Source organism: Haemaphysalis longicornis, unplaced genomic scaffold, assembly GCF_048455015.1.
Source record: "Haemaphysalis longicornis isolate Haplotype H1 unplaced genomic scaffold, Haemaphysalis longicornis Haplotype H1 scaffold_167, whole genome shotgun sequence".
NCBI lineage: Eukaryota > Metazoa > Arthropoda > Arachnida > Ixodida > Ixodidae > Haemaphysalis > Haemaphysalis longicornis.
Genome location: NW_027526273.1, coordinates 147,408 through 174,986, shown reverse-complemented (window position 1 = coordinate 174,986; position 27,579 = coordinate 147,408). Strand labels below are relative to the sequence as shown.

General features: G+C 49.2%; 1 protein-coding gene across 2 annotated transcripts; it reads left to right on the top strand.

Moving 5' to 3' along the window:
• LOC144166296 (uncharacterized) lies at nucleotides 1–27,579 on the top strand. 2 transcript variants are annotated; one of them, XM_077695829.1, is made up of 7 exons: nucleotides 1–245; nucleotides 2,256–2,563; nucleotides 8,821–9,014; nucleotides 19,901–20,023; nucleotides 20,925–21,179; nucleotides 22,698–22,982; nucleotides 27,388–27,579. In XM_077695829.1, exons 1-5 carry the CDS (start codon nucleotides 238–240, stop codon nucleotides 20,955–20,957), a joined length of 666 nt encoding a protein of 221 aa, XP_077551955.1. In that variant the 5' UTR covers nucleotides 1–237; the 3' UTR covers nucleotides 20,958–21,179; nucleotides 22,698–22,982; nucleotides 27,388–27,579. The 2 variants fall into 2 exon arrangements, with proteins under 2 accessions (XP_077551955.1, XP_077551956.1); XM_077695830.1 differs by having other exon boundaries at nucleotides 20,925–21,183.

Here is a 27,579-nt window from a genome sequence, read left to right as displayed (position 1 = left end):
TCCTGGTGAGCGGAACCTTGCAGTGACACCTGTGGTTGGGCAGAGCGCGCTTGGGGTACGACCTCTCGCCGGAGCCCGGGACCCCCACGAGCGGCGACGTCGAGACAAAGGACGCCCACCGCCCATCGTGCTCGTCTGTGTGTCGCGGGGCCCACCGCTCCAGCCGAGGCCTGCGGTCGCCCATCCGGCAGCCGGAAAAGCAGCCATGCTGGCGCCACCATCGCCGGGTCCCCCACGATGGCAAGGTATGTGCACTACGCCATCAATTCGATATACTGACTTGTAAAAATGGTACTTTCCTGGTGGGATGCCTTAGCTTATATGTGCTTCAGAAGCCTTTGGACCATGCCTTCCCGGACCCCACTTACGGTCGCCATTATTTTTTATTTTGGAATTGTGTCCAACCGTGAGTTGTTTGTCGCGAAGTGGGCCCCGTTAGCACGCGCTAGAGCCGGCTGCAACCAGCAGCGCAAACTCGGCGCCGGGAGCGCGACCTTGTCTGTGCTCGCCACTCCAGGCGCGAGCGCACGTGGCGCGCTGCAGACGCTGGCAGAGTGTTCACGAAGGTCGAGCGGGACGCAGGGCTTTTCCTCGTTTCTTTCGTCTCGTCCGAGAACGAGTTGGCTCCTGAATAAAAGATTTTTGTAGCGTCAGGTATGCACTGGAGGAGGTCGAGCTCTGGAGGAGGTCGCGTGGCTCCTGAAGCCCAATTCTCTAAAACGACGGGCCGTCGTTTTGAAACGACCAGCGCCATACAAATGCATGTGTTCTCGGGTTGGGGCGCCGCTTTGAGGGGCAGCAGACAGGTGGAAACCTTGTTGAGGATCACTGTAAACAGGGCGCGAAGCGACAATCAAAGCGACGGGGAGCAGTGCGCATCACTTCGCGCCCTGTTTAGTGATCCTCAACGAGGTGCTCCTACATTTTCCGCGAGGCACCCCCGCACAAAAACACACGCATATGCAAGGCGCTACTGCGTCGTTTCAAAACGACGGCCTTTTTTCAGAGAAATGGACCCCTGGAGAGCCGTGCTGTGCATGCGCGAGGAGAAGTGAGGTCACATGGCGCCCAGAACGTTGCTCGCTGCCCGGCGTCTCCCACACCCCACGCGCCCAGCGCTTTCGCCGACCTCCGTTCCGCACGTGGCGGCCTGGTCCACTTTATCTTCATGCGAGGGGTGGCTGGGTGTAGAACTCAGGGCTAGTCCGTCGCAGCAACACCGGCGTGCGCCTGTGGAACTAGCCTAACTCTGGGGCGATTGGTGACGCTGCGCAGGGCTTGATATACATGTGTTACATAATGCGTATACTGTGTTTGTGCCATTGAAGCAGCAGTAAGTATGATAATCAAGCTAATCCTAGACAACCAGGAAAGCTAAGAATGACCAGCTGAACCTTAGCTCACGCTACGTATATCCTGGCATAAGCCGAGATAAGCCACTGCTATTTTTTACAACTGTCTCCTTTCCTACGTGACAACATGATGGGGCGTGGGCGCCATTGCAATAATTTAACAGCAGGCAACTGTGATCAAAATATGTCATAAGCCAATCTGCTTACATGAACCGCATGCGTGCCTCCACATGAAGCTCGTGGAGTCATGCATACGCACTACCTTCTTATCATAGCTTTTTCATTGCGCTGAACAGGGCAGTTAGCGGGTGGTGGCTGGCGCTGCGTGGTGCAGTCGGTAAAACGGTCTTTGAGGCTTTGGTGCATGCCACTTGGCAATTGCCGATTCCACAGGGCTGAAACGTTGACATTTCGCACGCGGTGCGGGGGCTTCACTGTGTTAGTCTCTTTGAAAGCGGTAAGTGAAGAAAATTTTCTAAACAGCCTATTATAAAGGGGCAAACTGGGCTAGATAGTGTACGCTCTTAATGGCCACAGCGCAAGGAAAGAGGGAAATAATAAAAGAAAAAAAAACAGCGCCGTGCCTGTGTTTTATCCTTTCTTAGTCTTCGAATTCCCTTGTGCTGTTGTCATCCTGACCCTATTATTAAGTGCGCCTAACAAAGCCATCTCTTTTGAATGCTAGTTCTGGTATTGCCCTGGAGCAAAATGTCTCGGCCTTGCCCTGATCTAAAAAACGAGCATTTCTGCCTGTTTCTGCGGGGTACACAGTGCAGAGCCTAAAACAGCGCTTCTGCAATTTGCAGATTTGTTTCGCGTTTATCTCACATACTGGGGGAGACGGAGGAATTTACTTAAGGGACAGAAACCCCATCCACGCCTTTCGTATCTCCCACACCATAGCACAGACCCCGCCGCGGCATTGCAGCCGACCTGGACCCACGGTGTGCGACCTCGAAAACGCCGTGATGCCACACCGCCACGGCTCTCGAGGCTGTTTCGGCACCCGCGTCCGTGGCCTCCCGGTAGTCGCCGAAGCCCCAACGGTTTCGGGCGGCAGTGCCGGCTGGCTGCGCGGTGCTTCCACGAGCGCATCATCGGGTCGTTACTGACCTTGGTGCAGACGGCAGCGGCCCCGAGAGAGCGTGCTCCCGGCAGGACAGCCACTGCGCAGGGCGCCGTAACGAACCGCAACTTTGGACGCTCGAAAGGTGAGCCCATCGAACATTTGTTGACTGCTAGGTCGACAGAATTCGGTGAAGAGCATCTATTGCCTCATGCGTCCGTGTTCTGAACTGGCCTTAGTAGTGGCGGAAAAATCAGCGAGGTGCTTGCCGCTGCGAATCCAGTACTTCGTTCTTCCTCAAAAAAAAAAGTACATAGCTGTGATATGTAGCCAACTGCTGCTATTCTACATTAGTGCGCGGCTCAAATTCGCACTTAACGTGCGTTTTTTTTTATAATTGTCCGATCCACCTTCATTTTAGCACGCAGCGTTTTGGCGCCAGGTACAGGGATTTCGCGGCAGCGGCGTACGCGTAATCGAGCGAGCAAACGAGGCCCCCGAGGCAGAAAGAAAACGGAGGAGTAATGTTTGGTGAGGGGGAGGGCGACACGCGCTGCTAGGCGTCATCCCCCGGCGCGTCGCCAAGGCTCAGTACGTCTCACTGCCTCCCTCTCGCACGTTCGCCAGCGCTCCTCCTTCGTTTGTGGCTCATCCGAAGCACGTGACAATCGCGCGGGACATTCAAACCCGATTTTTTTTATTTGATTTTTATTTCTTGGCGAAAACCAAGGGGAGGCTGAGACTAAAGGCGAACGTGGCCTGACAACAAGGTGTCCCGCAAGGCTCCAAGTTAGGCCCGTTACTGTTTATAGTTTATGTAAATGACATCATAAATATCTAAGGTCCGCAAGAATTTGTAATGTATGCGGATGACACTAACGTTTTCCTCACATCTGATAATATAATTAAACTTCACTCAATGGTAAATGTTTACTTTGAGCAATTATCAAATTGGTTATTAGATAATAAATTGCAACTTAACGCTACAAAGACAACTTACATGATATTTAGGTCGTACAATAACAATTGATTGATTGATTGTCGGGTTTAACGCGCCGACGCAACGCAGGCGATGAGGCGCGCCGTAGTGGAGGGCTCCGGTTTAATTTTGACCACCTGGGGATCTTTAACGTGCGCCGAAATCTCGAACACACGGGCGTTTTTGCTTTTCGCCTCCATCAGAAAAGCGGCCGCCGCGGCCGGGAATCGAACCCGCGACCTCGTGCTCAGCAGCGCAACGCCTTAGCCACTGAGCCACCGCGGCGGGTGTACAATAACAATGTCGAGAAGGAAATCCCCATTATATTCAACGGAACCAAGTTAAACCGAGTGACAGAAAAGATGTTCTTAGGTGTTTGGTTTCAATAACAACTTTCGTGGAATACGCATATTGCTCACCTGTCCTCCGAACTCTCTAAAAGTATAGGTCTCATATATAGAATCGGCCATTTTATACCACGATGGTTGAAGCAAAACTTATATAATGCTTCATTTATTCGAAACTATGCTACGGGATTTTGGTGTGGGGGACCACAACTAAAACTAATTATAACAGGCTCATTGTATTGCAAAAAAGAATTTTGCGCATATATTTAGATTATCGCGGCTGTTACGCAGATTTGAGGACAAGTCCTTTATTTACTGAATATTCAATGCTTCGAGCTGACCAAATCTATTACATGAAGGTTCTGCACACCATTTATAAGCAAAATACCGACAATCAAGTTAACAATAAATCTTCTGGCTACCATCTCAGGCATACAATACGGCACACTCCAAAAGTAAGAACGAACTATGGTGAGCAATCTTTCCTGTACCAGTCAACTGAAATATTAAATAAATTAGGAGAAAAATTAAACTTCGACGCCAGTGAACTACGTTTAAAAAACAGGTCAAAGAAGTGTTACTTAAGCAAAACGCTCGCAATACTGATATATAATTAAGAGTTCGAAGTATATGTCTACGTGTTCCCCTAAAGGTAGAAATTAAAAACAGTTACAAAATAAATATATTAATACGTAATTGTGACATAGTAGTGTAACTGATGAAAGTTCATGCGTAAAATTACTGCGTTTATGTGTACATTGTGATCCCTTTGTGAATTTGAGATTTAAACAACATGCTCAGCGGAAGCGAAGCTCTACGCGATAACGGCAGAGTAGCACGCACCGCCGGGCGTTTGCTGATCACGCGATCACTTCCCGAGACGCAGCAGATATGCGCCGTGACCGAGAATAGTGCCGCTCACGCTGAACACAAATTTCGCGTTTGGGTGGATAGTCAGTGTCATGTTTTTTTGTTTTTTCTTACTTATAAAATGGCTACACTCAGTTACGATCTTTGGCGTTCCACCCTATTGCTTTGGTCTGAACTGGAAGAGGTCTAACCGCCAGACATGTATATTAAAGAGAACTCATGAACCTTCTGTTTTCCGTAAATGTGGTGACTTCAAAACACTCGTTCATTCCGACCCTCCGCGCATTTATTCTGCAGTCTCCGAAACCCCCGGGGGTCTGCTCTGCCGCACGGCATGTGAATGACCGATCGCTAGTTCAAGAGAGCGCATTCGACGAACAATTATTGTACACATATCTGACTAAAAAGCTAATGTGCGCTGTACCAGACCTCAATGCTAGACATCATGTTTGCATAGCGTGGTGTCGCAGCCCAGTATCCGTTTTTTTTTTTTTTTTTGGCAAATCTTACGCTTGTCCTCGACGTTGCTATCTTTTGCTCGTTTGATAGCCTTGATTGGTCACTCAGGTGCGTTGTGGTAAAGCAGAGACACTGGAATTTTTAAGAATGTATTTGGCTTACCTCAATTGACATCAGAATCGCTTTTTTAGCGGCTATAAAATAGGTTTCCACACAGTTTATCGAACGACGTTTTATCGAGCGCTGTTTTATCGAGGCATTGCCCTTTTTATTCCGCTTTATCGAAACGCCTAGGTCCGTTTTATCGAAAGTGCGGTTTGCCTGCTTTCACTGCGATTTTCAGTGCTTGTTTTACTGCCCATTGCACTAACCTTGTCTGTAAATAGTTTCTTTCGATATTGTGTCTACCGTGCATTACATGCAAGAACCTGCCTTTATATGCTGATACGTCTTTCGTGCCTTTTCGTTCTTTCCGAGGGCCGTTTGCTTTGTCCGTAATTTATATTTCTTTGTGAGTTCATTGATTGCTCACAACCGAGAATATTGAGAGACGAGAGTTGGGGCGACCTTTTATTCCGACACTCGGCCATGTAACAGCCCCAGAGGATGTGATGTTGATGATGGAAAAGCGACGATGCGGATTATGAGGATTGAGATAATTTTGACTACCACTGATGATAGTGGCCAGCACTTATGGTAGTGTACCGCCGATGGTACCGCTGATGATAGCGCACGTATGAAGTACTGGAAGCAGCACCAAGAGCGCTGACTGCGCACCCAAAATGACTCCCATACTATCTGTTTTATATGAGGAAATTTGCTACTATATTAGCAACTCTAACCCCGTACCCCGTGTGCAATAATGTTACATTTTCTTGTTTGCTTTTTGCCGAAGTTTGTTGCTTGATAATTCTGTTTGATCAATTGCACGAACACTGAAAAAAACCACTTGAATTAATTCCGAATCTACAGTATGCCTCTCAGTGCATCGGTAATCCTCGCAGGGTTCCTATCGTTACATGCGTCGGGAGATTTTTTTCGTAATTTATTTTTTGCCTCGTACAACCAGCGAACGTAATAAACATCCGGCATGATCTAGTTTCCAAGTAGCATTTGCGCGAGAGCTTAGGTAATATTGTGTATTCGGGCCCACCTAATGCCTTTTTTTGCCCTGATTCTACTTGTGGAGATTTTTTTGTTTGTGAGCTCCTGCCCGTCATAAACCCATGGACCATCCCGGTACGGAAATTTCTAAATGATACATGAATAAAGAATTATTCTATTATATTGGACTCCGTTGTAATGGCCTGACGGTTATAGGTATGAAAGCGAAGATAGCAATTCTGTTAGTGCTATATCTCTACTATAAAACTGCTCCTTCCACATACTGTCTCGGTGCCGTCCTCGCCTGGCTGCCTCCGCCCGTCCGACTTGTCTGTAAAGCCTGTTAACGCTCGTCTTCGAGCTCAATTTGCGCGTCGAATCCCCCCACCCCGCATCACCACCTTTCCGCCTTTAAAGGGGGCATGCAGACAAAATAAAAGTTTGTTTTATTCGAAAGATTTCGTGTTTTATAGTGCCCCCAGCGCTTGTCCGGAAGCAAGCGATGTTTTGTTCATTGAGAAATTAATCAATTTCAGTTAAAACATTGATTCTCCCGCTAAATCGTGTGTTTTCGTGGTCTGCAATGACATCACAGGAACCGGCCGCCCTGCGGCCGTTGCGAAGCCTTGTTTACCATTAATAAACCTGGATGGCGCCACCATACCGCGGCAAGCTGTTTTTTTTTTCTTGTTTTTTTTTTGTGTTTGACCGTATTTGAACCTGGCTTGTTTTTGTTCAGGGAGAAATTAATTGTTTCGTAAAACATAGTGCTCGCTCTACAAATATGCTCACGTAAGACACCGTTGCTTGCGTTAATCGGCCTGTGTCGTGTGACACAAACCGAAAGCCCAGCAGTCCTGTCCAGCTAAACCAAGCACGGTGCGCGCATTACCAACAGGAGTACCCATCTGTACTTCTATGTTTAAGTGTGATCTCGTAACTTCCACTGTTTGTCCAACCATTCCTACTGCTTTAAAAACAATTCCCTACATTTAAGCGGAAATAGCTTGTTCTGCAAGCTTATGAGCTGTGCCTAATTTGCGTTTGCTTTTGCCGGCCTCTGTCAATCGCACAGCTGGGCACATATGACATCATAGGTTCTGTTGCGGGAAATGAACTAGTGGGTCGCATCACCATTCCTTTTTTTCCTAATTACTCAGCTTATTTGAGCCAAGGCTACGTTAAAAGTGATGTCAGTATGATTCTAAAGAGGCAATCTTTTGAATGAACCAAACTTGTGTTTTGTCTTCATGACCCCTTTAAGGCGATTGGACTCGTCCTAGTGATCAGGGCCCGCACGGTAAACAAATGTCACGGCGGTTTGAATCGATAACACTGTTTTGCCCGACTTGTCGATATAATGGCTAAGGCGTTGCGCTGCTGAGCACGAGTTCGCGGGTTCGATTCCCGGCCGCGGCGGCCGCTTTTCTGATCGAGGCAAAAAGCAAAAACGCCCGTGTGTACAAAATTTCGGCGCACGTTAAAGATCCCCAGATGGTCAAAATTAATCCGGAGCCCTCCACTACGGCGCACCTCGTCGCGTGCGTTGCATTGGCGCGTTAAACCCTACAATCAATCAAATCAACTTGTCCGTATATGATCTCGGGGCCATTAAGTAAACGCGTGTTTCGAATGAGTTTCTATTTCAGGAAGGAGAGGCAATAAAAAAGAAAGAAAACGATGAGTACATTTTATTCAAACGAGAAAACAGTGCGAGAATAAGCACTTTAAACGTAATTGCGGTAAATATTTCTTGCAGGGCCCATTCTAACCCCTCTTCGTTCTTTTTTTACGGCGAAGATATATTTCGCCAGGTTCCGACTAAACGTGCGTCAGCCAACAGAGCGACGTAGATAAGAATTATCGTTTAGTGGTCTAATGAGAAATTATCCGTAGCTCCCAATATAATGCAGATTTCTAGAAAGCAATCATAGTGAAATTGGCCGCTAAGCCGACTCTATCAAGCACGCCGAGTGTCATCTCCTTGTCATAGTTCGCAGTGCAGTTTTAAACGTTATACAATTTCCGGCTGCTCTCAATACATGTGGCTATCTACAGAAGGAGTATGGTCACAGAAAACAGTCGGTGGTCTTGTTTTATCGAACCCAACCACAGACAAACCATATGACAATTGACCACTAAGACGAATCTACTACTTCGCCGAGTTTCATTTAGTTTTCATGATACGTAGTTCACAGTTAAGTTGTAAACATCGTCGAATTCCCGTCTGCTTTCACTACATGGGCGTCTACGGAAGGGAAACGAACAGCCCCGGCTTCGTGCGCTCGAATGAAACGCTAGTCTTCCCATTTTTGACTCAGCTAATTAACTGAGAAGTATGCATCCCAATCTCAAATTATGAATGAACGTGTTTTGTTACCCGCTTAGATGGGTTAATTGAGGCAAAACACGTCACTGCTCCGCTGCTTGTACTTCACAGAGTTTAACCGCTGACGTTTCTTTCTGTGATTGAGCTAATTACGATCATCATCATCGCGGTCGTCGTCACTGGCGACAGCACGCACCATTCGTGCTGCTCGTGCGTCCGATAGTTGAACGCATCCTAGGCTCTTCGATTCCCCTCAGCCTATCAACAAGCGACATGACAGCCACCGACACTTGTTCCCGTCGACTACTGCGCAGGCGCTGTCGAGGAGAGCGGCCTCTCGTCGGAGCCTGCGACCCCCACGAGCGGCGACGTCGAGACGAAGGACGCCAACCGCCCACTCATTCGTCTCGCCGTCTCTTGGCCCACCGCTAAGGCCGCCGTGGGATCAGTCGCCAGCACCGAAGACGGGGAAGCAGTCATGATGCTGCCATCCCTGCTGGCTCCCCCGGTATGCGCACTTCTACGTCAATTTGGTATAATGATTTGGAGAAGTGGCAGTTGATTTGTGGAATACTTTAGCTTATGTATGCTGTATGCTTCTGACACCCCGCTATGAGTTCCTTCTAGATTCCACTTCCAGCCTCAGTTCTTTTCTAAGTGTCGGCCACCGAGAGTTATGTTTGGAACGAAAAAAAAAAAACTTGTTTAGGAGCGGACGCGTGCAAAGACACTAGGATAGCTCTTCTTCAACGGGGACGTCATAGTGCGATCGAAATTGCTCACTTAAATGTTAAGATACACCGGTGGCTCTTCAAGAATGCGTAAGCATTTCGCGCCCACCAAACTCGGGCTTCCTGTATTGCCGCTTTCCGTACAGCCAGGTGACGAGCCGTGCCTCGGCTTGACGTCACCCAGCCAGCTCCACACTGCTGGGAAGGGAGCTCTCCCCACGCGCTCTCTCCATTCTATAGTTCTGTGCTCTTCCATCGCCCGCACTGTTGCACACCGACACGAAAAGACTTGTCGAAATGAACAAATCCGAGTTCCGCAGAGTCCTGTGGTTCCTGGGTATAGGCCTCCTGCGCTGGAGTGATGATGATGATGATGATTAGTGGCTTTCCCTTTGAATCGGGGCGTCGGTTGTCAGCAACCGACTTGCCTGTTTTATTACGTTTACTTGCCCTACTCCCAGCTAACCTATAGGTTTGCTTCCTCCCTCCCATCTCTCCCTCTTTTCTGTTTTAAACTCATCACCCCCACCCCCCTTATTTTCTTATTTTCTCCCCTCGCTGTTCTAAATTCTCGTCCGCATGATTACTCCGCCTGCGTACCCATCCCTTCCCTACTTTTCCTCCACCACCACTCCAGTCGCCTCTTCGTCACCTCTATGGCCTTAAAGTTGAGGTTCCCGCTCGCCCCAAATCCCAAAGCCTCCGCCACCGTCGTTTCACCCTCACCCCGCGGTGGCCGTATCTCTGTGCAGCTCCTGACAATATGGTCTATAGTTTCCCGATCACTGCCGCAGCATGCACACGTTTCATCCTGCTGCCTGTAGCTACCCGTGTATGCCCGGGTTCTCAGGCACCCTGCCCGTGCCTCGAAGAGCAACGCACTGCCTCTCGTATTGCCATAGAATCCCTCCTTCTTAATTTCCCGTTTCTCTGCCCTATAAGTCTCCAGGGGTTTTTTTCGCTTCCATTCTCTGTGCCCACTTCGTCGTCTCTGCTGCATTTACCTGCTTTTTAACTGTTGTGTAAATCCCACTTTCCCCTACCGACTTTCCGTACCGCTTGGTCAGCTGTCTGGTCCTCCGTCTCCACCGCGTGTCCACGCTCCTCAAATACAGGTACTTAAACACCCTCGCGGCCCATTTTTCGTCCTCCATGTCACGAAGTCGCTCCTCAAACTTTATCTTGCTCTGCGCCTCCCTCGCCTCGAAAGACGACCAGCCCATATCCCCTTGTACCGCTTCATTTGTAGTTTTACTGTGGGCCCCTAGGGCCAATCTGCCTACCGCCCTCTGATTTACCTCCAGTCCCGCTTGGGTCTCTGGCTTCATGCACAGAACCGAATTAGCGAAAGTTAATCCTGGTACCATGACCCCTTTCCAGACTCCCCTTACCACCTCGTATTTGCTGTATCCCCAGAGGGCTCTATGCTTCATTATAGCCGCGTTCCGTCTTCCTTTCGTCTTAAGGTGATCCTCATGCGCCTGCGTGTAATCTTCGCTGTTGTTCAGCCATACTCCTAAATATTTATACTCTTTTACCAATGGTATTTCTACTTGCTGCACTGATACTGTTTTGTGCTCCTCGCCGTCATTAAAGACCATGATCCCCGATTTTTCTCTGCTAAAGGATAGTCCTAGGTGCGTCGCTTCTTCACCGCATATATCCATCAAGCCATGCATACTTATCCGGTTGTCCGCCATCAACAATATGTCGTCTGCATACATTAGTCCCGGAACCCGTTGTTCCACCACCTGCCCGTTTTTCATGTAGGATAAGTCGAACCCAATCGTGCTGACTTCTAGCTTCCTTTCTAACCCCGTCATGTAGATCATGAACAGCAGCGGAGAGAGAGGACATCCTTGTTTCAGACCCTTGTAGGTGTAACAGACCTATTGTATGTTACCCCCTCCCACACTATTTGCACTTGGTTCTCCCGGTATAGCTCCCTGAGTAAGCTAATGAATTCTGCCCCAACTCCCTCGTCCTCCAGGATACTCCAAAGCCGCTCCCTGTCTACATTATCATACGCCGCTTTAATGTCCAGAAAGGCTAACCACAAAGCTCGGTTTTGCATCTTCGCCACCTCTATGCATTGGCTTACCACGAATACGTTGTCGTCTAGTCTTCTGTCCTTTCGAAACCCATTTTGAAGCTCCCCTAATATCCTATTTTCTTCCACCCACTGCTCTAGTTCGAACTTCACTGCCTGCATTGCTAACCTGTACAGCACTGACGTGACGGTAACTGGCCTATACGAGCTTGGGTTTGTCTTGACTCCTTTGCCCTTGTACACTAAGTTCATCCTGCTCATTTGCCACGCGGCCGGTATTGCCTTTTCTTCTATCCTTGTTCTGATGGCTTGCAGTAGTTTTCCCTTGCTCTTTGGTCCTAACTGGTTAATCAACTCCATCGGTATCCCATCCGTGCCTGCCGCGGTATTCTTGGGGACCTTTTCCTCTGCTCTTTTCCATTTCAGCTTGTCCCCATCGATCTCCAGACATTTCGGCCTACCCGCCGCGACATCTCTGTGTCGCTGCGGGGCCTCTTCATCCACCTTACCGAACTTCTCCGTGATGATTTTGTGCAGGTATGCTAATGCTTCCTCTCCCTTGAGCATCTGCCCCTGCTCGTTTTCTATAGTACCGCCTTCTGTGGGACTCGTACGTTTCCCTAATGCCTGCACATGGTTCCAAAACCTTTTCGGCGCGTCTCTACCCCTTCCTCGTATTTGCGCTACCCATCGCTCGCTGTTCCCCTTCATTTTCGCCTGCACTAATTGCTGCACGTCCTGTTTCATTTTCTTATACTGCTCCCATTTTTGGTCCACCTCCTCCTGATGTCTCCCCATCCTCTTGGCCTGCCTGTGCTCTCTAGACGCCTGTTTACGCCTCTCTATCGCCGCCTTTATTTCTTTGTTCCACCAGCTTTTGGGTGTTTTTTTTTCCTCTCCATCGATTGGTTCCCTCTGCCTTGACTATTTTTTCCTGCATAGTCTTGATGAGCCTGTCATATTCCCACTCTTCTCCAGGATTTCTTTCTATGTCAGCTTCAATGCTTTTGGCTATATCCGCAATTTGTTTGCTGTTTAACTTTGTGCGCTGCTCCGGTCGACCCGTTTTTTCGCCCCCCAGTTTCCCAAAACTCAGGTTTATGCGCTTGTGGTCACTGCCCAGACTGTGGCCCCCTTCCTCATCTATGGTCATGCCATCCAACCATTCATAAAGTCCCTCTGAAATAAGGCAATAGTCAATACTCGACTGTCTCCTACCACACTCCCACGTTATTTGACCCTCGCATTTTTGTTCCCTATTTACTATGACCAGCTTCTGGTACCCACACATATCTAGCATTAGATTTCCGTTGAAGTCGGTGTACCCGTCTAGATCTTCAATGTGGGCGTTCATGTCCCCTACCAATGGTACCTCCCCGGAACGTTTCAAATCTTCGATGTCCTTTTTTAGACACGCCACCAGTTTTTCGTTTTGTTCTTTGCTATCCTTACCCGTCCACAGGTAAGACACCCCTAAAGCCATTTCTCTACCCTCCACTATCCCTTTCATCCACACATGTTCTTTACAGTCTTCTTTCACTCTCTTCCAATTAGTCCCCTGCCGTACCAGCATACCTACTCCTCCGCCTTTTCTCAATCCAGCCGTCCTGTTACAACCTTCCCATACATACTCTCCGATTACCGGAGGTTGCTCCAAGTCTCGTAGGTGCGTCTCGGTCACAGCGTATACCTGGATATCTTCCTCTTCTAGCTGCTTAGTAATCTCCATCCACTTCTCTCTTTTCCTGCCACCCTGCATGTTTATGTACGCGATATTCAGTTTTCCCCCTCTCTTCTTTACACGCCGTCGTCGTCCCTTTCGTTTGCCTGCACCGATCTGCACCGACCCCGCTATCTCCCTTTGCTCCTTGCATTTGTCTACGCCATCTTCGCAAAGGCCTGTGGGCCCCCTAAAAAAGCCACAGTTCGCGCCGCGTGTCGTCTTCCGATGGCTGCTCCCACCTGCCCGTTGAAATGCACTCCGTCACGCTGGAACGCCCTTTTCCGGCCCATCCATCGGACATCCCTGTTTATGTATAGGACAGCGAAACTCAGCTCCTTGCCCAGCTCCGTATGTCTCGGTTTACCGCTACAACTTCCCTTTCCACATGTACCCCTCTCCCAATTATCTCTGGTACTGTGCTCACGACGACCTGCACATGTGGGCACAGCTCCCGAAGTTCCTTCACCCCCTTTTCTAGCTGCTTGCGCACTCCCGCGCCCCTTCCCTGCAGAACGTCATTGGTTCCTCCTGCGATAATCACTAGGTTCTGCCCCCGCATATTTTCCCACATTTTATCCTTTGCCTTTTCTAACACTACCCTGACCGTCTGCCCCGGGAACACGCCAACCTGCACTCTCTCGTCCTCTCTCACCCGGCCTCTAATCTCCATTTCTGAGTACCGCATGTTGGAGTCCCCCGCCACGATCACCATGCGCCTTTCTTCCTTTTCCTGGCTGCCCCCCGGCGCGGCCACCTGCTCCCGCACCGGCTGAGTCAGCGCCAGTCCGGGATCGTCTTCCGGCGTGGCGTCTTTGTCCTCCTCCTCCTTTCCCTTCTCGGGATCAAGCACTGCCGACACATCTGCCTGGTGACCTGCTTCATCCTTTGTTGGGATGTCACCCTTCGTCGCCATTTTGACCTCCATTTGCGCCAACCTCGCTTCGAGTGCCTTCCTCTGCTCTTTTTCATCCTTCAACTCCTCCTGTAGCTCGCCTACCTGAACTCTGAGCTGCTCCTTTTCTTCCTCGAGCCGGTCGAGGCACGACGCTAGCACACACACTCTGCACATGTAGTCCTGTCCTTGCGCGTCCTCGACCGACTCGAATCTCGTCTCCTCGAGCGGGTATTCGTGCTCGCACCCCGTGCACATCACACCCGGCTTCTTCCTCTGAGGCACGTACTGCCCGTCCAAGGCGTGCCCAACTCTGGCTTACTTCACTGCCGCGTTCTCGCGCGCTCCCTTCCAATCTAAAAGTAAGCCGCAACGTGCGATTCTCTCCTACAGCATCAATTCTTCTTTCACAAATTACCAACGCTTACAAACCGCCACGTGCAACAACCGCGCGACACCTCTGATTCGGTCACTTCCCTACGCTAACTACCTATCAACTAACCAACTAACCTACATCTCTCTGTAAAACATGGTCACTCTAAAAAAGGAATAATAAATTTGAAACACTTATCCGTTTTCGTCGTCGATGCCTCCGCCGCGCTCTGTACGTCCGCACACCCAGCACACCTCGACAGCGGCGACAGCACACCTCGACAGTTTTGGCGACATGCAGCGTCCCTAGCGGCCGAAGCCTCTGGGTAGTACAAAAGCAGACGACCCTCGCCGCCCTCCATGTGTTTTCAATTACAAGCCAAAGTGAAAGTTGGTTGTGGCACTTTGTGGCGTGTTTAAATGACTGCATACTGTATGAAATAGCCCTTAAAGTAGTTGCAGAGGCTAAACAAAATAATATCCGCTAAAAGACGCCGATTTTTCGGCTTTCTTTTGAGCGAGCTGTCGCGGTGGTCGCGGCGTGGGACAGTATCGCCAGGTCGGGTGGTTTAACTGTTTGACGACAGTTACAGTTTTTTCTTCTTGTGTGCGGTCGACAAAGGAAAGTTCACGAGTAGCATAAACACGGAACGCTGCTCATCCTATATCCTGAGGTAACTGCAGAAGGTTGCTTCAGCGGGAGCATGCAAGCGAATGCAAGAATTGCGCAGCCGACTCAGCTGACACTGCTGGCCTGGCACCGCCTTTGAAACGAGTGGAAATTTTGTTTCGTATTTTCGCAAACTAAATGACTCTTGCGTAACGTTTTACGCCGCACGATTTCGGAACGGCAAGGTACATGTATACTATACTCGGTGACAACTTAAGAACGGCACCAGAAGTTGCCGCTGTGCCTCATCACCGTAGCCGGATGTTTCTCCGCGCGGCGCGAGTAGGGCGTTACAGGGATTATTTTGAACATGATGTGAGCCGTTCCCGTGATTTTTTGGACTTAATATGCTTATAAACGACTCCAGTTACGACAAACAAACTGTGTGAGAACCCCTTTCAAAACGCGCGCGCACTGACATCACGGGTCCGGCGCTTTGGCGGAGTGATACACTACATGAAGTGGTGCCGTTCTTAAGTTGTAACCGAGTATAGCGAGTAGGTGGGGCGCCAATTAAATAAACAAATTAAGCACTATTAAAGCACGCAAAACACGCACCAAATCACACGCCCGCTGCCTGCAGAGATGTGTACTTCTATAACATCACATAACACAGCCGCATACACGGCGCGGGGCCCCGAATATTTACATACGATCATCACTGACTGTGTTGGTTTTCTAGTGCAGGGGTCGTCGAATCTGAACGCAGACACGCCAGTTTTGACTTCAAATAGAGTTAGACAGCGAGACGTCGAATCTGAACGCAGACACGCCAGTTTTGACTTCAAATAGAGTTAGACAGCGAGACAAGAACAGAGAATTGGCGCCCTCCAGTTAAATTGCCCCCCCCCCCCCCCCCCGCTCCCATCTTCACACTTCGCCAGATTATTATCAAACAGTATTAGAAATTCGCTGAATTTTTTCTCTTTGCATTCAAAGCCCCCCTCCTCCTCTCACCCGATTTGCCGTCCAGCCCTCCGCCGTGTCGGCTGCATGGAACTCGGCCGTTGCTGACCCTTATTCTAGGCTATTAAGTGCGAACTGGGAATGTATGCTGCAAGAGCGTAAATAAGTAAAGTGAGAGCAAACAAGGAAAGCGAGCGGCCTTAGTTCGCCCAACCACTTTGTTTTACGGCCACTAATTTCGGAATCGCAAAACAGATTCCAAGCTTCTGACGGTCGCGGCATTTTGTCACTGAGACACGTAATAAAACGGCAAGTTAACGCTGCACCATGTATTCGTAACGGCCACGTAAACGAGCACTGTTTAATAAAAGTGCACGCACGCAAAAGAGCGGCGCACCGCAGCAGGCGAGCCTGCATGCGGTCCGCCGGACTCGCTGGCTCTTTAAAGCGCAATCATCGCCGATTGCGTCACTCTTCTTTTTTGCTCGGCTGTTTTTGAGAAGTCTTTGTCACCTAGAGTATTAGTTTAAACTAGAAATTTCACTTCGTACGACCATCGATCGGTGAACCTGCGAGTAGCAGACGCCGTCACGGTCACGGCACTTTCGTCGGCGCTGTAAACGTGTTTAGCGCTGCAAAGCTTTTTCCCCAAATGCCAAGTTGATCGCTGAAATAGATCGGACGCGTCAGGGATGAGCTTGTGACCACGTGGCAAAATAATCGGGAGTGTCGAGCTCATTTTGCTTCTGTCAACACGGGATCCTACGGGACCCGCGCAGCTTTGTACTACCCGGAAGTACTGCCCGGAAGCCGCTTGCGCAGCGCCCCCTGGGCAGCGCAGGAGGCCTATACAGCACGATACCACAGTGTGCTCAGTGCGAAATAAAGAGATATGGTAAACATAATGGTCGCGTATCTGCCTGCTTCGCTGCAAATGTCGTTGAAAGACCTGCCGCGCCTCTTTCCCCATACCGATGTTTTCCTTTCCTGTCCCCCCTGATGGACGCAATTGGGATATCCTTTAAACGATTCCCTTTCCCGCGTCCGCGCTGTTCGCGCGACATCTGCTCGGACCTTTTCTTTCGTATTTGCTTGGAGTGGCACGAGAACACCTCGTAATTTAGTATTTACTTTCATATCTCCTGTCTCCGGCACCGTTCCTTTACGGCCTTTTTACTCAAACCCATCCCACGACTATTCATAATTAAAAGACCGATGCCACAGCCAGTTATACATTTTGCTTCATGTACGTATAACGTTCTCTGTTTTCTGAACAATGTTGATACGTATGATGCAGAAAACTAGTTTCAGTAGTTTGGAATGGTTGTGGCTATACGTACTACTTGTTCAAGCATTCTTTCTGCTTCTGGCGCTGCGGATGAGTAGAGTGACAGACGAACGGACAGGCAGGCGGACGGACTGACCGACCAAATTTTCGCGCTTACGTAGCCCAAGTAATACTATCCTGAAAGGCGGAGGTTCAGGCAGTCTTTCGTCAGAGGTGAAGATATTCATGTGCCTGACCACGGACCGAGATCATCGTGCAAACCAATACGCGATTTAAGTGGCTGGTCGGAAGACGCTGTCAAGGAGAATCTCAGTGCAGCATAGCGCGTAAGCACACTGGGAACCCTTGATTAACCAGTCTAGGAGGGTCGCCGGGCATTCCGAGGACTGCCTTTGGACCGGAAGTCCCATATGAATATATACAAGAAAATGGAGCGCCCGATTCCGTTTCGGCTAGTCTTCGTACGGTACGGTACTGATAATCGAAAAGGTCCACTCTTTGTAAGGGTCGTCATGATGTGCGTGCCGTACTCATCAAACTCAACAAGAAAATCAGGCGTTGCACTGAAACTGCAAAATTCCTTCTTAAACTGGCATCCTTCATTCCATTACACTTTCAGATAGAGTAGACCTGCGAGTGCGATGCATGAATACGTCAAGATGCACCAGTACAGCCGCCTCTTCGTCCCCTCCGTGGCCGTGATGTTGACGCTTCTACACCCTCAGTTAACGTGTCCTCTTCACCGAGCCGCGGTTGTATGTCTGTGTTCTCGCATCTCAGGCACGAGAAGTGGCCGTAGTAGTCGTTGTCGGTGCCGGCGTCAGCTCGCTCCGGCGAGCGAGTACGGCGATTTCACGATGTCTGATACCGTCCTTCACGACTACGGCACGCATGTCATGACGCCTGTCTTCGGGCCGCGAAAAGAACGGCCGCGAAGGCAAGCAAGTATCACGAAGTCCGTCTTGGGTCTGTGAGACAGCAAAAGACTCCGAGCAGCACGGAATTTCTCTTTGCAAGCCACTCCGCGAGAAAATAAAGAAAAATGAAAAGGGAGTGGCTACTGGCAACAGTGAGCTCATTAATAAAATTTAAAAAATGCCGATACTTCTGGCGGCATAAATAAATTTGACATCAATTCTGAAGTTGGCAACACTGGATGTTTGGGTAGAGTGGGGTCTATGTCCGCCTGACGATGGACGTAGCCCCTGCCGGCAGTGCTACTTGGTTGTGCTTCCCCTGCCTTTGGTTCCTGCGTTTCGCGTATTCGGGAAGGGGGCTTGAGGTCTCCCTTGGCTCAACGGTCGCTCCTTCTCTGGGCCGCTTCCTGGAAGGGTCGCCTGGTGTAGACTGTGTCCAACAAAAGTCATCGTCATGACAATAATTCTACCTGCTTAATACTCGCTCCTTCTCGTTGCTTCCTGAAACGGTTCACACGTGCGGGCGCTTCCCCACAACAATAACAGTTAAGATAGCCATCGGCGTGACTAGCCAAGGCCGCTGGGTTCCTTCTCGAGATCGACAGCTGCCTGTCGCCGCCATTGTCGGTTGTATCCCTACTGCTTTGCTTTTAGTGCATTGGGCCATTCTGTCCACTGTAGGATTGCCACATGCTTAGGTTCATCGATATTCCCGATTATGGGTATACGGGTGAACGGTTCTGGTGGATTTTAAAACGAAAATGCTATGTGTAAGCGACATTCTTTGTAGTGTTTGTTGAGGCAGGCGCAACCTGGTACGTATACGGTCAGGGCGATGGAGCAAAGAAATACGTAGTGATGTGACCAATAATCCCATGTTGACAGCTCAATGTGCCACGCAAAGCTGAACTCAAATGGTGCAGCACATTTCGGGAAAAATGATATGTCACTAATAGGGACTGATAATTATCAGCTTCGAATGCTATGATCGAGCAATGGCATCACCTGACATACGATAATGTGCCGATATCTTCTATACAGTGCAATGGAACGTTGCACCTTAAAAGCTTGATAGTGCCTAAGCCATATTTCCTAAACAGTTCGTAATTCGTGAGACTCAAGGCATTGAAGTTCCCCAAGAGGGTCTCTAAAGATGGCCCATGTCCTGGCTGGCTCCTTGGTGGCATATTCCAAAGCAGCGCTGCAGACAATCAGCTCCTTCAGTGTAGACGTCCTCCTGTGCACTGAATTTTGTGCCGATCGTAGTTCACGAGGAAGGAATGCAAACAACAAACGTGGAAGATCTTTCTGTGACAGATCAATCGGCGTATATACGCGGTGTATATACGGCAACAAAGACGAGAGTAAAGGCCTTTAAAGCTGGAGTGGAAAAGTTTGCTGTTCGCGTAATTCCTGAAACAGCCGCCTCAATGGTGAAAGGCGGAAACAATCGTGATCACCCACTTTAACAAAGAATAAATATGGCTCCTGATCTTTTTGGGACGACGATGCACACTCGCAAATCGCAAAATGTGATCCTAGTTTTCATCGGTGCTCCGACGTCGCCCTTCGAAAGCAGCCACTAAGAGAGGCACAAAACAGTAAAATAAGAAGGTTATGGTGACCTTAGCCACTGGCGATGCAAGAAGTGGAAAGTGTGTCCGCCGCCGAGCAAATCCAGCAGCTTATGCTATTTTAACTGCTGGTCAGTGGTTCCTGGCCGATCTATGAAACTAGTGCGATATGCTGTTGTTGGAAGTACTAGCGCAAGCTGACGTGGGCGTGGGAGAACTCGTACTCGTCCTGTGGGCGAGGTAACAAATGCGGCTGGCGATGTGAACGCAGGTGCACCTTGCGATGCACGCCCGGGAGTACCAGGCAGAACCGGTGCACACGCAGCTTCGCGGAGAGGCGCAGGTGTTGAGACTTCACGAAGAAGTTTCTGCGGCCTCACCGACTTGCCGAGAGGTAAGGGTGGGAAATTCTTATCGACACTTACTGAAGTGTAACGTTGGGACGTGTTTTCTTTTCTTTGTTCCACTTGTTTTGCTACACCACCCCGGTTTTCATTTACGGTCGCCCTAGCTGAAGTGTAATCGGATTTATTGCCTGTCCTGGACAATAAATGAACGCTTTGTCATTACAGCGAGCTGGACAGATAGCTGATGTCTTCCTGTGCTGCTCACTGCAGTTAGGGCAAGGGTATTCAACGATGCGTGCAGAGCGATCGTGATTTCCTGCACACCCAAGGTAGCGCAAAAAAAAGTGCATTGCCAGTGTTCCAATACGGCCGAGACGTTCCATGACAGACATTGTCCAGGGGATTCACGGTAGGGGAGTTGTTTAATAGCCTTAAATGAACAAAAATTTTCCAGCACTCTTTTAAGAAGAAGCACGTCGAACAAAGTGACCCCGTGATTGCGACAGTATCAGTATCGCTTAGTAGAAAAATGTTCGGACCTTGCTTCCACATAGAAAAGTATTGGTTGATTGGTTGGTTGGTTGGTTGATTGGTTTTTTGATTGATTGATTGATTGATTGATTGATTGATTGATTGATTGATTGATTGATTGATTAGGAGGTGCAACGCTACACGGGTGATGAGGCGCGCCGTATCGGATGGCTCCGGATTAATTTTGACCACCTGGAGATCTTTAACGTGCGCCGAAACGAACGAGAAAACGAGCATTTTTGCTGTTGCAGGGGTATGGAGCGCAGGTCCTGCAAAAGAGTTACAATTTCAACGTTAGTAGAACATTCATCTTAAGAGAGTGGGGGAAGTGGAGCGATTGATTAACGCAAAGCACGAAATCCCTCTCCGCGCCTTCCGTATTTCCCAGACCACACCAAACGTGCGAGTGTTTTGCAGACGATCGGGCCCCGTGGTGTGCGACCCCGATGACGCCACGCAGCCGTCCTTGTTCACCGTGCCGGGTCGCCGTCGAAGCCCCATCGGCTTCAAGCAGCTGTGCCGGCTGGTCGCGCAGTGGTTCCAAGTGTCGAGCCCTTCGCGCAGTGGGCTGTGTACCGACGGCTTCAACACTGCGGGGCTACTCAGCGCACCAGGGAGACCCCTGCCAGGACACTCCGCTGCAGGGGAACATCGCGAACCTTCGAACTACATGCAAGTGTGTCTGCCGGGCATTGATGGTTTCTAACGGTTGCGGGGAGTGCAAATCCTATTGGCCTTGCAGCGCTCTAGATTCTCGTCTCGCTCGCTGTGAAAGGCGTTGAAGCAGGAAATGTTTGAGGAACACCAACCGCTTGCCGCAACCGTCGTAACGTTTAACAAGAACGTTCACAAACTTCTCAGTCAAAAAATAACTTGAAAGGTTACAGTACCGTTCTGTGGCAAAATAATCAGCAAGACATGGTCGCCCTGCGTCCTTACATTAATGTAAGCAGGCTACAGCTTTGATGTAGACCGCTTCAGTGAGCAGTCCGACCAACATTAACCAGCTGACGCTAGCACCGCACTCGCAACTACTGGCCTTAGCGCACGTGACAGCTCCGGTTTCCGTCGTAGACTTCCAAGGCCGCTGCGGAGTACGTCGCGAGCATAAATGTGGAAGGCAGGAATAAAAGCCATAATTTAGAACACTGTCGAGCTGGTTTGAGTTTCTTTTGGTCTTCTCGGAACGGATTAAAAAGTTTGCTAAAGCGCTTCAATAACGGAGGTATGTTAAGGCCCGGCGCCCCTTCAACACTTATTAAGGGATTGCTACACTACCGCCTGCGTAGGTTCGCTCCGTAGGCCCGTTGTGGCATATCAGACGAAGTGTTGAAAAGCGGTGAAAAAACGTTCGAATTCATCCACTGCAACTATGGCTAGTGCCGTATCAACTCAGTGAGGGGCCTCTGCGAGCGTCACATAATTTGCGAAAGCCACACTCGCGGACACAGTACCTACGACATCGTCAGCGAGCAATTTCGTTGTACCAGTCTCATTTACGTAAGAGCAGAGTTGTCCTTACATTTTCGGGATAAACAGAGGCATGCCATAACTGAAACGCTGCCACAAAGTTAAGTTGGTTAAGTTAAGTTGGTTAAGTTGGGACCCTCGGCTGTGCCGAAGTCTCCTGACTGAGCGCGCAGCCGAGGGTGCGGGAATATGAAGGGTTCTTTCGCTATGCTGGCTTCGGCGCGAAACGCCGAACCTCCACGGGAAAACTCGCTGCTGAGTCGCTTTATGCGCTAGTGAAGCGTGGACGCGACGTGAACAGAACAAACCACAGTCGGTTCCCAGGGATGCCAGCAGTAGTTTGGAGCAGCACCCGCGATCAAACTACCTTTCACATTGATTCGGCGGCTGAATAGAGCGACTGAAAAACTTCTCGTCGTTTTTTGACCCAAGAAAGATCATATCGATGTTGTCAGGAATTCCTAAACATGCTATTATGAAGCGGGTGGAGTGAAGGGGAGTCGTACGGGCGGCAGCTTTACTAACGGCCAGCAACAATTCGAACGTTGCTTCGAAGTAAAAAATAGAAGATTATGTTTGTTGCTGCGGAAAATGCAGTGCGCAGCCTCTAAAAGCGTTGTGATTTACACACTTGTCTAACGTGTTTCGTAGTGAGAAACGGAGGAGGAGGGGCTATCTTGAAGCGATAAAAGGTCTATTCGCTCTTTTCGTATCTCCCAGGCCGCATTGCCTCCATCGCGGCATTGCAGAGGACCCAGCCCCGCGTGTGCGACCGCGAAGACGGCGTGGTGCCACATTGCCTTGGCACTCGAGGCTGGGCCAGCCGCCGAAGCCCTTCCGAAGCCCCACCGGTTTGGGACGGCAGTACCGGCTGGCTGCGCAGTGCTTCCACGAGCGCATCATCGAGTCGGGGTCGCCCTCGGTACAGACGGCAGCGGCACCCAGAGAGCATACTCCCGCCAGGAAAGCCACTGCGCGCGGCGCGGTAACGAACGCACCGGCAAGGTGAGCTCCGGTGGCAGAAAGTGCAAATCCGACCATCCTGGTGACGCTGTACGATTCTGGCCCCGACTGTGGAAGGAGCGAATGTTCGACAAGGGCAAACTTGCCAGCGCAACTCTCGCGACATTTATGAACCATGACGTCGTTTGACTTCAAGGTTAACAGAATCCCATGAAGCGCTTACGATTTTGTCTTGCGACAGTAATCTGAACATGGCTTTAGCTATATATGGTGGAATAATCGACCAGAAGTATTTGCCGCTGCGACATACTTAGCTAATTTTTTTCTTCAAAGGAAGTGCACATAGCCTTGATATATAGGCTACTGTCGCTATTTCGGATCAGTAGACTGCTGACATCCGCACTTAACGAGCGGTTTTTTTTTCGCCAGTGTTTGCCTACTCCACTTTCATTTTTACGCTCTCAATTACGTACAAGCTTTGGCGTTCTAGCTTATTGCCGTAATTAGTCTTGAACAAACAATGAAGGGGGCTAACCGTCCATTGTATAGTTTCCTGTAAAACTTTATCCTAAAACACTTGTTTATTGGGACCCTCTGCACGTTTATTCTTCACTCTTGAAAATCGCCTGGAGCAGGCCTCGCTACAAGGCACATAAATGACCAATTGACCAAGACAGCAAATGGTACGAATAACCATTCCAAGCGTGTTATTTGGGTAAGGAGGTGATATTGGCTGTGGCATCCTGCAATGCAACAAGCCATGTTAGCATTGCGTATAGTGTCAGAGCTAAGCTAACATTTTTTGGCCGAATCTTACACTGGGCCTGCGCTGGTACTCTTTGCTGTATTAAGGTTCGATGTTGGGCGAGTTGTTCAAGCATAATGAAGGGGTGAGTAGCGCAGACAAAGGCTAAGGACAGGGAGGACGCTCATGGAGAGAGTGCTCTGTCCGTGTGCGTCTTTCCTGTCCTTAGTCTGTCGCTTCGCTCCTTAGTCGTTTTTTGCACTGATTGGTCAGTAAGCTGTGTTGTGGTAAAGCAGACACACGGGAATCTTTTAGCAATTGCTGCCTTCATATAAAATTGTCATCTCTTTTCCCTTTAAAGCAAAACTTTTTAAGGGTCAGGCGTCGTGGATGTCTGAATAAAACGCACTGCAGAAAAGGCGACTTTACACAATGAGTTTCACAAAACGACGACGACGACGATGATGATGATGATGATGCTGATGATAAGCGAAGGCGCATCAAGCACCTCAACAAAACAAATTGGCCGCGTAGTTGCTCCCTGCGTTGCAAATGTCGACGAAAGGCGACAGGCGACTGCCGCCCTTGCAAAGTAAATGTTTCCCTTCTCTTTCCCGCTCACGTCTCATGCTGTTCCTCGCCCGTCCCGTTCCTCCCCAGACAACACGCTAGAGCTTTGCTCGAGTCAATTTAAATTTACCGCGTCCCACTGCTCCACGTCGGGTACCTCGATGACAGCGCTGCCGTGTGGCGAAGACGCGCATGAATCAAGGCATCGTATCTACAACTTTTATAGAACCACGCTGCCCTACTCCACGAGTGTTTCAAGCGCAACGTGGAACCTATTTAGTGAAACCTTTCGTTGCTGTTGCCGTTTGACTAGGGACAGACAGACGTGCAGCAAGACCAAAATTTCTGCGTTTAAGTAGCCCAAGAAAGGCTATCGTCTTTAAATAACACTTCCCATGGGCGTAGCCGAACCTGGGCCCATCGCGTTATGAAGCCGGCGTCGATTCGATTGCGCCATTTCGACACGGTCGATGCAGTTCGGATTTTGGGCTTTGTCTTTGACTCTTGTTGCGTGGGAGAAAGCCTTGCGTTTTAACTATTTTTCTCACTAGAAAGGGGCTTTGATTTTTCATCATTTTACCGATGTTTTTATGTGTAAAATCGTCTGTGATAGATTTCAGATGTCTTCAAAATGGCATAAAATAATTCCAATGCACAGTGCTTCGCATTCAACTGATAATTCTCCGAGGATTTGTTTTGCCATACTCATGAGAAAATGTTTTGATCACTAATTTTACAACACCGAGCGCGACTAATCTCCAACATGGCATAATTTACAGGTTTCACTTTCACGCGAAGTTGGCAGACATTGTATACTCGGGCCTATTTTACTGCGCCCACTTTAATCTGAAAGCGTTAGTGCTTTGTTTTTACCCAGGGATTTTTCTTTGCGGTACAAGAAATTGTTAAGCAGATAGATGAGGAAAGAAGATTCGCTTCAATAGAACCACGTTGTAACGGCCTATTGGTTGTAGAGCATGGAACCGAAGGTACTAGTTTTGCTAGAGCCGAGACTGTCTCAGTGCCATCGTCAATCTCCACCGGGCTGAACTGAACAGCTAGCAAAAAGTCCTTCTCGAGCTGATAAGACAAATCTCCCCACCTTTCAACCTTTCAACCTTCAAGTCAATTTGACTCTACCCAGAAATTGGTCCGCAAAGTGCACGAATGCCACGGCGGGTCGAGGCCAGGATCGTAGCTTGGGGGGGGGGGGGGTCGTTGTCAGAATGCCAACTGAAATTTTGAGTGCTGCATTCCCTCCATCCTTTGCGTTTTTTCTCTCCCATGCTACATACACACCACATTGATGAATCACAATGTTCAAAGGAAAATACGAAGAGCGTTGGCCTCCCTCAGAGCCCTGAATGCACTCGCATATTTAGTAGATATTAAACCGAACAAGACGACTAGCCCTGTGGTTTTATTAAAGCAGAAAAAATGACTGAACTATTGTTTGGGTGCAGGTAGGCACTTTGCTTTTGACCCGTGCTGTGTAACACCCCCAAAAATATTTGTCTACGCCACTGGTCGAGACTATTAGCCTGTTTCGCCCGAAATGCCTGCTCGCTCCCTGGCCATTACGAACGCTGTGTTTTAAATGTGTGGATAAATATAGGGGGAACGGAAATTAGAAAGAAAACGGTAATGATATTATAAGGAGAAAACTATGCCACAAGAACACTTGAAATTGGCGGGCAAGAGTCCCGGCAGGGAACATTGCAACCGCCGCTCGTTATTCATTTTCTTTCCTAGCTGTGTGCTTAGAACCAACCTCCTTGGGCGAGTGAAATAAACTTATGGAAATGAAAGTTCCCGTACTTTGCCCGATTTCTTCTAAACAAGCGCTGTCCGGGTGGAGGGGTCGCAATTGTTCTGGGTGATCCGTTTGTTCCCACGATGGAAACTCTCGCTGACAAATGCATTTCCATACTCATAAATAGCCTTCCAACGTCGCCTTAAGGCCAAGGCAGCATTGAAGCGCAGAACAGGTGCCAAAGGAGCCCAGCTTTCTGTAAAGCCATTGGTATTGCGTTAACTCACTGCTGTTCGCTAAGTTATGGGAACAATAATACGCAACATTTATGATAATCTTAATAGTAACACATTCTTTACACGCGTACTCAGTAGCAGCTGGGCACCCTTTTTTTGCTGTTGCTCGGTGAAAAAAAGAAAGAAGATATTAATTTGCCCCCTTAAATGCCCCGTTTGGTTCCGCTGAAAACCAGGACCAGTTTTCCTTGTGTTTTAATACTTACCTCACAAGTGGAAATGGATAATTTCAGCGAAAAAAAAAACATAATCGGTTACGTACACGCTATAGGTGCGAGATCACAGTATGCTCGTTAGGGTAACGCGCTAAGCGTCCCCGCCGCGCACACACAGGCGAGCACACGCATATATACGCACACACACCCAGGCAACCACCACGCTCGACTGTTTATTTTGTTACCATAATAGCACACACGCATCAGTTTATTACAGTAATAGTAATGCATCAACTTTAGGACGTAGCGTTACGCAGCAGTTTTCCGTTGTTTTCTTATTGTGGACACAGCACGCCTCCAATGTATGCTCCTTTTCTTGTTGCACTTTGAGTCCGCACCGCACATTCAACGGTAAAAGCTGAACGATAAACACACTACAGTTGCCGACCTCAAGCTAACACTTACGCTCGTCTTTTGTACAATGAAAAAATCTGAATAACACGTTTCCCATAACCGCAGGCGTGTGCAGGGTTCTCGATTAGGGTAGGGGGGGGAGCGAACTCTTACCCCAGCTCCTCCTCCCAGCGGTCCGAACGCAGTGGAAAGACAAGGAGTGGTTATAATCTTTATTTCAATGCGATGGCATTGCAACATATACGAAATATTTCTGAGCAGAAGTTTCTGCTTTAATGTGTAACATCGGCATGGTATGGGACAAAGTTGGCGCCCCCCTCCCGCTCCCCCCTGTTCGTACGCCTACTCCCATAAGCCATGCAACAGTGTGAATATTCGTCATTTTTAAGGTTCAGCGTCGTGTGGTGCAATTGCTTTCCAATGAATGCTGCTGTTTCACCCAGTGCGACAACGTATTCAGCACTGGCGCCTTGCTGTTATCACCGTCTCTTCCCTAAACAAAGTTCCTCTGCAGGCCTTTCCCTGCCATCCCTGTGCTACGTCACAACGCCAGCAGCACTCGTCATCAGCGATGATGCATCGACGGCAACTGAACTGTGCAAATGCACGACCGTTCGCTCGTGTACGCCAGCTGCTCCTCCCCCGACTGCGCCCATAGGGACAGGACACAACTCCATCCGAAGTTGCTAATGGCCTGCAAAATAAA

Bases quoted from the DNA above. Each gene is read 5' to 3' on its own strand.
- LOC144166296 (XM_077695829.1), top strand. The intron at 2,564-8,820 runs GTGAGCCCATCG...ACTACTGCGCAG, and splicing joins CAACTTTGGACGCTCGAAAG to GCGCTGTCGAGGAGAGCGGC. The intron at 9,015-19,900 runs GTATGCGCACTT...ATGTGAACGCAG, and splicing joins CATCCCTGCTGGCTCCCCCG to GTGCACCTTGCGATGCACGC.